The sequence below is a fragment of the Triticum urartu genome, chromosome 3A (assembly GCF_056163025.1).
Source record: "Triticum urartu cultivar PI428250 chromosome 3A, HENAU_Tu73, whole genome shotgun sequence".
NCBI classification, from domain to species: Eukaryota; Viridiplantae; Streptophyta; class Magnoliopsida; order Poales; family Poaceae; genus Triticum; species Triticum urartu.
This window is the reverse complement of record NC_141875.1, coordinates 150217650-150229080: the sequence shown is the minus strand read 5'-3', so window position 1 is coordinate 150229080 and position 11431 is coordinate 150217650. Positions and strand designations below refer to the sequence as shown.

Sequence of the window (11431 nt, the reverse complement as noted above, 5' to 3'; positions counted from 1 at the left end):
TGAACTATAGTGTTTTGAACACTCCTGTTGTTTTGAACGATGTCTATTAATTATCAGGAAAAAATGCTTGGTTGGCTCACGACTGGCACAAAAAATGCGTATTAGTTATCAAGAATACACGTGTTGTTTTGCTAGAAATACCATTATCCTTCTAACCATCCAACCAGTCTCCCAATGTTGGCAAACGACCGGCACAAATATTAAATATGTACTCCTGCTGTTTTGAATGATGTCTATTAATTATCAGGAAAAAAATGCCTCACAACAAGCTAATCTTTATTAAATCACCATTTACCGACGTTGGTTTTCCTCTCTGGCGTGACCAGTACACACGTCGTAACGAATTTAATAATGGAATCAATGTGGGGAAGCAGCGTCAAAAACTGAAGCTTACACATCCAACGCAAGAGAAGAGAGCTACACAAGTGTATATGATCAAGCCACGTGGAAAATTTGTAAGAAAAAATAGACAAAATATATATTGGACCTCTTACACTTTCACTCAGTCGTATCACGAAGCTCTGTTCTGCTTCGTCTTGGCGATGCTGAGAAGGTCGCCGAAGAGCTTGTCCTCGGGTTTCGACGGCCTCATGGGTTGCGCCATGGAGGATGAAGAGGGTGCTGCCTGATAGGCCGAGTTCATGCCCCCCATGTAGGAGCTGTCTTGCATGGAGAGACCATACATACTCTGAGAGAGGCCGTTGGTGCCAGGGTACCCATACATTGCTGGCCTTCCCTGGTTGTAGTACTGTGCTGCTTGCTGCTGCACATAACCGTACTGCGTCGCCATCCGACCACCACCGCCGTACATCTGCTGTTGCGGCATTCCTCCAAACTGCGCCCCCGGCATTGGTTGCGCATACATCATGCCTGGCTGTGCTCCTGGCATCGGAGATGGTTGCATACCAGCGAACTGCATGCCTGGCATTGGCATGGGTTGTGGTGCCAAATGTCCATACTGGTTTCCATAACCTGGCTGCATCTGCCCTCCAACAGTTTGGTTGGACTGCATTGCGTGAGGTACCATAGCTCCTGGTTGGTTGTTATACATTGGCTGCGGTTGTAGACCTGCCATGTGGTTGTTCTGCGGTTGTAGTGGCTGCACACCACCGAATTGGCTTGCTGGAGTTGGGAGAGGTTGCATAGCACCCAATTGGCCATTTGGCATTTCATTGCTTGGCGCTGCCGGAGCCTCCCAAGGTGGAGGCGGAAGGGCTCCACTTTGATCATCTACAAAATTCACACAAGACTATCACATATTCTTCAAACGGATCTGCAGGAATGTAGTGTGTTGAGATATGCAGAAGTCATGCAAGCGAAACCAATTGAACTGATAATGAAGTACTTCCGACAGATATAAAAGAGACATGCAGAAAAGTAACGATCTAATTTGCATTGCATACCATAATTTACTTGCTGTGGCGGGGGTGCTGCATGGTTGGCAACTTGACCATTCCACCCGGAATTCGTGTGATTATACTGTGACGCCGGGTCGTAAGATGTTCCAGGGTTTACAGCACTTCCATTAGAATAGAGCGCCGCCTGCTGAGGAGGCTGTTGTGATTGTACAGGATGCTGGGTTGCAGTGTTGTATGGCTGTGATCCAAGAGGAGTGGGACTTGAATCGAAACCAAAGGGGTCAAGTGATTTGGCATTGCTATTAGCAGTATTGTTTTGAGAATATATGTCTACAATCGCCAGTGCATTTTGATTTGAAGTGGAGTCAGCCAATGGATCAGTGACCGGTACAAGAGCCAGCGAATTCTCTGCAGTGGATGGGGTATCATCCCAGCTAAGAAGATCAATGCCAGAATCAGGTTTTGGTGCAGCGTTTGCTGAGCCATTCGATACTGGAGGTGCTGGAAGCGCTAGTTGCTCAAAAGGAGACGGCTCACTGGTGCTGGTACAAGGGCAGACCACACACAAACAGAGGTTAATTAGAGGAGTTATATATAAAGTGCAACTCAATATATATGAATGTCAACAAAGACTCTTTGAAGTACGTATTGAAATCAATCCTTAACACTATATAGAAGTAAGCATATACAAATGTGATAGAAGAAGCCTAAAACCTTTGATTTTGCTCTGTTTTAGAATCTTGGCTTGTAGGGTCATCAATATCTACTAGTGCTTGCTCTTTCTTAGAGTCTTGGTTCGCAGAATCCTCAGTATCAACTAGCGCCTGCAGAGACTTTGGCCTTTTCTCCACTCGAACAGCAATGCCTGCAGCAATTGCGTCATGTTTTGCTAGAACACGCTGCAAATCATCATTTAGTGCAAGCCCTTGCGACAAAAGTTCCTCATCCCTGTAAATAATAAGAAGAAAAATAGTCACGTAATATGTAGATTCAACACAACAAATACGGAGCTAAATTACATTATTTAGCTAAACAAAACAGCGCAAGCTACTCGTGTCAGCTTTTAATGACAAACAATGTTTTTGAAGTATCCAGATACATTAACAGTTATCTCATAGGCCCTTGAGTGATAATAGAAAACAAGTGACAAAGCAGATCTTCCATCGTCCTCTTATCCGACGATCCAAAAAGGTGCTCAAGGAAGGAAATCTCAGTCACACAAAGCTACCTATATCTTCAAAAATGACATCCACTAACATTGGATACACCACACTAGTCGACTGTCACCGATGCAAAATTTAGGTGATCCAAAATAAGTGCACTCACGAAGCAGTATTAACTAGCTGGACCACTCTCTGCTTGTAAGTGCGGCACTGATCAACAAGCTCCACAATTACTTCCTGTCTTAGTCCCTGTGTACACAGCATTTCAAAAACATAATCAGCAAAAGTGAGCAATTTCAGAGAAGGTTGTAAGTGTAGAGCTTTTTCTACTGTTATGTATGACATGAATACAGCAATAACACCATGGGTTTGAATTTCTAATTAAAAGTGCATTTTTATGTATATCTATACCGATCTATATGAATTTACATTTGATGCTGAGATTTGGAAAACACGGGTGTGCCCAACACATAAGATAAGCCAGACATACAGCTAAGGGTTAGCGGTAAGCATACTGAATTTTACATGCTTTAATACCTTGCCATAACATAGATAACAGGTATGTGGTATTTCAAGCGATGTGATCAAATACACACCGAACAGGTTATAGGTCATGTCTAAGATAGTAGGCCTTGAAGCCTTGGCATCTTGGACACCTCGGATTGGACATCATAAATACTGATATTAGTGTTAACGGAATGTAAGCAAGTTGTACAAAAGCATATTTTAAAGTACAAATTTACAATCAATTCCATACAATTACAACAAGATTATATCTGAAACTAAAACTGGTCAGGACATACTATCCAAAGAAAACATTTATAAATCATAAACTAACAAATCAGGATACCACGTTCAACTGTTGGTTGCAACTTTATAAAGATAAGAGGTCCATATTTTTGTGCAGATTGAATTAAACTCAGATGGAATTTCGGTACCTCTCTATTTCCAGGGTCTAAAGCATTCAACATCTCAGCTAGTACATCCATGATACCACGAGCATTTTGAATCTCTGACATGCTGAAAATATATGCAGTATTCAGTTCAATCCATCCTTGAAAATAACATAAGGTTGCAATACAAAATGGGGTAAGACTGCACATAAGCTAAACTTAACATAGATGTGTTGTATTCAAAGATGCCCACTGGAGCACAACAAAAGAAAAGACCTGGTGTCTTATTACATTATAAAGAGGCTAAAAAGACTATCTGGACATAAAACAGAATAGCTTTCTTCATTCTTGAATTTACCATTTCTCACAGGACTACATGAACATTCATGTCATGTCCAGTGCTTGAGACAAGTTGATAATAAGTCATGAAAAAAATTAGGCTGCTACAAGGAAAAAAAAAAGAGGGCAGCCCGGTGCATGTAACTCCCGCTTGCGCAGGGTCCGGGGAAGGGTCCGACCACATTGGGTCTATTGTACGCAGCCTTTCCCTACATTTCTGTAAGAGGCTGTTTCCAGGACTTGAACCCATGACCTCATGGTCACAAGGCAGCAGCTTTACCACTGCGCCACATATTACGTAACTAAGAATCTCTAGACTGTTACAAAGGGAGTAACAGAAACTAACTTTATACAACATTCCATGCTCAAGTTTACATTTGAAATCACAAACCAGAGTGGGAATCACATTACAATGGTGAGACACAATAACAAAATATACAAAAGTTATAGGGAAATGACAAGACTAAAAATAAAGGCAAAACTCTGATTCTACACTTGGTTGGCATTTAAAGAGCACATCGTAAGACAGTCCGCTAAAGGATCCACACAATTTTGATCATTCGCTGGAGCACATTGGACCAATTAAAATAGTACACTATTCTGAAACTTATGATAAATAGATAAACGGTAACAAGAGCCCTAATTGCCCTTGGAAGTCGACTCCCACCTGACATTGACTCATTGCTCAACCTTGTATCTTCTTTCTATCCAAAGGATAAACAGGACTTCTCATAGTCACACCCCTTCTCTTTTCTGAAGTCTAGGGCTTCTTTGGTTTACAGGACTTGTAAAGGAATTTTGTGGGATTCTAATCCTTAGGAATTTTTCCTAGTACATGGGTCGCTTGCTTTGTAGGATTACAGTATATAGGAAATTTTCCTTAGGATTCATTTGTACTAATTTTCATAGGAAAAAATTCCATCCACTCCAACCTCATGTGAAGAATCCTATGTTTTTCCTGCGCACAATCAAATGTTCATACTAATTCTGTAGTATTGAAGATGGCATGCACTCCATTTCTGTGTTTTTCCTATACTGCATTTTAGAAAATCCTGCGAATCAAAGATGCCGTAAGTGATATTTTTATAAGTCTAATGTGTTCTAGCAAATAACCTTCCAGTCTCCATCAGTAAATTATCAATTTTTGTTATGTGGCTGCTAGAAGGAGGGCGCGAGAGGGCCGGCCGGGAGCCTTTTTGCCCACGGCTGGGCAAGAGGGAGACGATTTCCTTCTTAATTCTTGCTTGATTAGATTGATACATCTCCTCCCCTTATATAGAGGTTTACTTGACCCCTAAGCAAGCGACCCTTATCTCTAATTAACCCTAAGACTAACGGGCTATACCGCCAGCCCAGGCCCATTACGTACTCTAACACTACACCCCACCTGGACATGCAGCTTGTCCTCGAGCTGCAACCTAACCAACTTATAACCATGACTCGACGCAACACAAACCTAACACCTAAAAACAAGGCTTTTACATCTCGGCATGTTTTATTACTCTCAACCTGAAATGGACTTGGACGCTTTATTTTGGACCCCTGAACATAAAGTGGACATCATCCACACGTCGGACGTGCACGTGTACAGCCACCTGGATCCCATGGACACCATCTGGACAAAAGGAGTGCATGTGTATGGCCACCCGCGGCAGCCGGCGGCGGACTGTAGTGGTGCTACGCGGTGCGCTCCTGTCGGTGACACCGTGCCTTCTCCCCGCCGGACGGCTGTTGGTCTGCACCGCACAGAGAAGAGTGGAGGGCTGTCGATGGAGAATGGCGAGCAGGGGGGTGCCCCCCCCCCAACCGCCGATGTCGCAGACTTTGAGGTCGCTGTCCGTAGGGAAAACAGCATGCCCAAGATCCCCGACACAGCGGACGAGATCGAGGTCCTTTGCGCAGCAAAGCGCAACTGGGAGGAGCGGCAGCTGCAGACCACGCATCTCCCGCACACGCCGACGCGCGCAGCAGCCTGCAGCCTCACAGCCGCCGACACGTGGCGGGTAGTGATCCAAGCCGGAATAGGCGACGGCGGGAACTTGATCTGCTGGATGGGACGCCCTGGGGAAGCGGTGATGGCGACGGCGGGAACTTGATCTGGTGGATCGAAACTCCCGCCGGCGCGGGCGATGCGGGGCCGGAGCTAACCGGTGGTGGCTGCTGCAGCGAAGCGCCTGGCGCAGCGGAGGCCGCCATGAGCGGCGACTGCCATTGCAGCCAGGGCGGGGCGGTGGATGGCAGCTGCAGTGCCTGCTTGGGCGCGGCAGTGGTGGCAGTGGATGGCAGCTGCAGCGGCTGCGGCTGCTGCAGCGGCCCGGCGAGCGCGGCGGAGGCCGCCTGGTGCGGCGGCTGCCACAGCAGCCACGGCGGCGTGGTGGCGGCGATGGGCGGCGCAGCCGGGTGCGGCCCGTAGGACTCAGTCAAGAACAGGCGGATCTCTTGGACCGCCTGGGTTAGGTCCCGCAGCGCCCCAGACACCTCCGGGGTGAGGACGGCGGGGGCGGGCGCGACGGAGGATCCCGGCGCGGGCAGGAGCGGGGCAACGGTCGTGGTGATCGCCGGAGGCGACGAGGTGACCGGCAGCAGAAGAGACGGGTTGGGCAGCGGTGAAGACATGATCGAACCGAAGCTAGCTGATACCAAATTGTTATGGCGCTGCTAGAAGGAGGGCGCGAGAGGGCCGGCCGGGGGCCTTTTGCCCACGGCCGGGCAAGATGGAAGGGATTTCCTTCTTAATTCTTGCTTGATTAGATTGATACATCTCCTCCCCTTATATAGAGAGGTTTACTTGACCCCTAAGCAAGCGACCCTTATCTCTATTTAACCCTAAGACTAACGGGCTATACCGCCAGCCCAGGCCCATTAGGCCCATTACGTACTCTAACAATTTTGCAGTCTGTTTCAGTAATTGCCAAACTAGTAGGTCCAGAAGCAAATTCTGCCAATTGAACAGTACCACCTCAGAGCAGAAAATAAAAACAAAAGGAAAGAAAGCACACCTCAAACTTCAGAGCAGAAAACAGAAACAAAAGGAAAGAAATCACACCTCAGAGCAGGGAAGTCATTTCCAGCAGAAGATTCAGCTTCGTCCCGTTGATCAGGACTACGCATACTTTTCGCTGCTTCAGACTGCCCATTAAACAGCGGTGCAGGTCTCTCAGACCTCTTGGGGAATTGAGCTCCAGCACGCTGTAAGGGGGAATAACAGCATAATTATTATTTGAAACGGAAAGGTACTTTTTAGAATTAAATAGCATTCCATGTATTCATCCTGAAAACCATCAAGGTTGAGATAAAATCATATCAGTAGTAACATTTTAAAATAGAACAACTGGCTAAGTGATATGTTAGAGCCTAATAAATCAAATTGGACTTGAAAGTATACCACTAATTCATGGTATGCTGCATAGAATTGTGGATATCTTGAACGTGGTCCCCCCAAAGCTTCTTGCCATGTATCTATTAGAACCAGAATCTTGTCTTTGACGCGTTGATCAGACTGCAAGGTGAAACGAATAGACCATCATACGTCAGCACTCAGCAGATTAAAAGAAAGCCATTGTAGTTTTCAGAATTATGACGAATGATAAACCTTTTTCTTCACTAGCTTGACCATCTCATGCAACAGGTCCCTCTCTGCAACATGCATGTGGAATATATCCCCACAGTTCTTGATTGCAGTTTCCAGCAGCTGGAGTAGAAGAATATCATCAGTTCATCATCAAGACAGTAACTGAATCCTGCTTACACCCACAAACCATAACGAATCGTAAACTAATGAAACATGAAACTACAAAAATAAATTGATTAAAAATCAGCTGTGTCCTCATTGATTATACTCATTTTTTTACTGCGCCAGATAAGAACAAATAGTATATACGTTAATTACATAAGATCATCTGATTTGAAGGCTGGAATAACCGTTGCACCCATTTTCAATAACATCATGATGTTCACTGCTGTTGCAAGCAGCATGGGTATGATTGAATGAACATCTACTCTTGAAGCATAGGAGAAAGATGCACACAAACACGAACTTCAGAAATGCAGAAAAAAATGCAAACAAAGCTAAGCACCAGGCAGTTACGCTCAGTTCTATTGAAAAGGCACACCAGCATGATTTTCTCTCAATGACTGTATTAAACTATAATTATAGAAAAGAGCAGTCCAAACTGCAAATAAACTTACAGTTAGTGCGAGAAGCTGAACTTTTGGATTTTTGTGTGCAATTCTTTTTCTGAGAGCCTTCACGACATCTTTGGATTGCCTGTTACCACGTCGAACGACTAACAACTATCAGTATTTGACAACAAGTAAATCATCTAGTGCAGGAAATTAACAGTAACTATATGTTAAGATGCTTCTTCTGAGTCAGCCCAACTATTTCATCTCAAATCACAATAGTTGGAATAAGAATCAAGGAAAGAAAACTATATTGATATGTTTAAAAATTGCAATAGAAACTAATTGTTGCTCAAAACCAGCACATAATAAACAGCCAAATGGGTATTGACTGGCCTCCAATGCTAATCTAGCAGTAACAAGTAGTCAACTGTAGTAAAAAACAATAAGTAGTCAACCGAATTGTACTAAGCTAAGTAAGCATACACCACCTATGCAGATAAAACAATGCATCAAAGTATTCCACTAATAAATACTCCCTCCTTTCCGGTTTATAGGGCTTATCTCAAAATTTTAGTTTTTCCATTTTATAAGGCTCAATTTGGTTGTTTTCCATCACATGTTCAGATTCCAAGGTGCATTAAATCATTGCATGCAAGTACTAAGAGAAAATTGACCAATGCATGTAATTTATGCATGCATGCATTGCAATTAATGCATTGGTAAACATACTTTTTTGAGGAAAACAAGAGCATTAATTGGGTGCTTTTGCAAACTACAAAAAGTATTCCACCACTCACCATCTACCTTGGTTGGTGAGAATTTTGAATTGAGCCTTATAAACCGGAAAGGAGGGAGTAATCTTTGGAAGTTTAGGGGAGAGTACAAGTACAGCTAATAATTAAAGATAAGATTAGATAATTACGAGGCAACAACAACAATGACTTTTCATTTGGTATCTTTAGAAGATATAGTCAATTACGTCAGAATTAACTTAGGTGCTCACCTTAATGGACTCTACTTCGGCAGAACTAACAGTAAAACAGGATTAACAGTAAACAGTTACTACTGGAAACCGATGGACAGCCAGTGACCTATCCCGACATGGTGTAAGAGCACCCTGGTCATTCCCACATAATAAAAACCACAAAATCAACAGCTATGCCGAATACTTGTTCACTTTCCAATTTCTTCAGATTGTCAGAGTTTACCATGAAGAACTAGGCTAGGTGAAGGATTGTTGGGCAGCTCCACTGGTGTCAGTGTGCACTTCGGTGAAAAAGCAATTCAGCATTCAAGTAGCATTTTAACATAAATCTTTCAGAACCGAGTTAGCATCATGTATAATTCTCTTGTATATGATCTAATCCAATAATTATTAGTTCAAAGTTATTGCCACATAGCATAAAAACTGTTGGCAACTAGGCGATGTTGGCATTACTTAGTTGCTTCCTTTTGTCCTGGATATTTGCAAGATACGGTGCTCTTTTTAGCTGAATTTTGTAATGATGAACTACATCTGAGTGCAGAGACCAGAAGCAATCAAATCTTCCTTCTAAAGAAGCATAGAGACTGCAAGCGGAAGATTAAAAGGTTGTAAAGTTGTCTTCAGGATTGTAAGGAAGTTCACAACATAGTCTTTCTCATCTTTCATGCGACTTGCGAGAGACTAAATAGCCTGCATTCTTCATGCGGCTCTAAGCAAGTGCCTCCAGGAGCAGCCCTTTTTGTTTTCATTTCTTTACTCTCTATGGTTTGCCTTAAGGTCCATGAACGAGGCACAACTTATGAAACTCTCAGGTTATCAAGTGAGTGGATTGACCGGAGCTTGTAAAAACCTGACTCCAGAAATATTTTCTCCTTAACAAAATGAGGCATCCAGTCCATACTAGAGGGGCAAATATTTGAACACGGGTATGGGTCCTGAGCGAGCTATCACTGGAGAAATTTGCACGGGGTGAAATAGTCATTTGGTTCATTTATCCAGCAAAACGAATGAATACTGACCAACGCCACAGGGGTAGATGACTAGCACGCTCTTGACAATTGAGTCACTTGCAGAATGTCCTTTGGCGCTTTGCATCAGTCAACAAACAGGATTTCTCTGCACTAGCGAATCTCCATTCAACAATGAATGAGGATTAGAGAAAACACTGTTAAACCTGAAACAGAACACCATTTTCCGAGAAAACAGTGCGCAGATGGCTGGAACCAGATCCACCGCTCGCAAAATCGCAATTCCCAGAGCCACCCACCCGATTGTACTATCTCCGTATTTGACTTGGGCGCTCCAGGAAGATCCAAACTCGAGCCGTTTGTCTCGTTTCGGTCAAAACTAACCGCTCATAGAAGTCCACCGTTCCCAGAATTTGTCGGGATTGGAAGCATTTCCAGCAATCACGCGGTCGCACGACATAAAATCACGCTCCATCCTACCCAGATCATCACAACTCCATCCACGCCATAGCTCCCCCGCGTAATACAGTACGCCACAGCCAACCGCCCGACGTACGAAGCACGCACGGCAACGTACTCCTACTATCCCGGGCGACGGGACGGGGATCGGCGGGGCGAGGGGGAGGGGACCGTACCCGGGGTCGCGGTTGCAGATGTCGCAGATCTCCATGTTCTTGGCCCAGTCGGGGCCGATGAGCATGTCGCTGGTGGCCCGGTCCACCATGGAGCCGGCCATGGCGCGTCGCCGCCGGTGGCAGGGGAGCCCGCCCGACCGGCCCTGGCCCCGGAGGCTGCGCCGCCTGGCCGGATGCGGATCGGAGGCGGGCTATTGGCTGCGAGCACGAGGCCACCAGATTGGCCGCGTTCCTTTCTCGGTGGGCGGCTTGGCTAGGCCTGGCTCCGTTTTTTTCCCTCTTCTTTTTTGTTCTGGTCGTTTATAGGTCGTGCGAAATTAGCTGTACAGTGTACACTGTGTGGGTCTTCGATGCTTCGACGGCGACGAAGACGATGGTGATGATGATGTGATAATAGATGGGGGCGGTTAGGTGACGGGATCTGGTGGTGGCAGCGTGTGTTCTTGCGTGATCTGAGCTGTCCGACACTCGCTTTGGAGCGCGTGATTTTACTTTGTTTGGCCTAATTAATTCGTTTCTTCACGCAGGCTTCGGTTTGGAACGGGACGATGGATGAACCCACTCAAAGAAAATCAAAAGAATTTAAATGTTTTTTTAGGAAAACTTCCCATCTACTACCTCCATCAAAGTGGTATAAAGAACACCAGAAATAGGAAGAAGTCCAATTGAAATCTTAATCTCATAGAGGTTAGACAAATCGGACCCGCAACTCTTAATCCCTGGAATTAGGATCCTGAACTAATAATTCCCAGTCTAAATCAAATCTTACATGAAAACCCAAACAGGGATTGCATATGTGGGCAAGGGAGATCGGGATCGGGGGAGAGAGGGCGGTGCGCGTGTGTGCAAAGTGCATGGGCCGGCCCAGTGCGGCCCTCTAGCCGACCTCATCTCCATTGCTCGTGTCCCCTAACATACGACTCTGCTTCTGGCGATTGCAATGGCGACGACCGGGTGATTGCCGC

The 11431-nt window shown here is 45.0% G+C and overlaps 1 protein-coding gene across 1 annotated transcript; it reads right to left on the bottom strand.

Annotated features, from left to right (window-relative positions):
* Positions 1 to 255: 255 nt before the first annotated feature.
* Positions 256 to 10819, bottom strand: LOC125543368 (TOM1-like protein 9). The gene is made up of 10 exons (XM_048706694.2): positions 10467 to 10819; positions 7942 to 8020; positions 7346 to 7444; positions 7139 to 7252; positions 6800 to 6942; positions 3460 to 3541; positions 2685 to 2770; positions 2073 to 2306; positions 1404 to 1900; positions 256 to 1230 (listed from the first exon to the last, which is right to left on the bottom strand). Exons 1-10 carry the CDS (start codon positions 10565 to 10567, stop codon positions 512 to 514), a joined length of 2154 nt encoding a protein of 717 aa, XP_048562651.1. The 5' UTR covers positions 10568 to 10819; the 3' UTR covers positions 256 to 511.
* Between the last annotated feature and the right edge of the window lie 612 nt (positions 10820 to 11431).

Bases quoted from the DNA above. Each gene is read 5' to 3' on its own strand.
- LOC125543368 (XM_048706694.2), bottom strand. From the start codon at position 10,567: ATGGCCGGCTCCATGGTGGACCGGGCCACCAGCGACATGCTCATCGGC. The intron at 8,021-10,466 runs GTACGGTCCCCT...ACGTGGTAACAG, and splicing joins ATCTGCAACCGCGACCCCGG to GCAATCCAAAGATGTCGTGA. The intron at 2,771-3,459 runs GTACCGAAATTC...CTGTGTACACAG, and splicing joins TAGACCCTGGAAATAGAGAG to GGACTAAGACAGGAAGTAAT.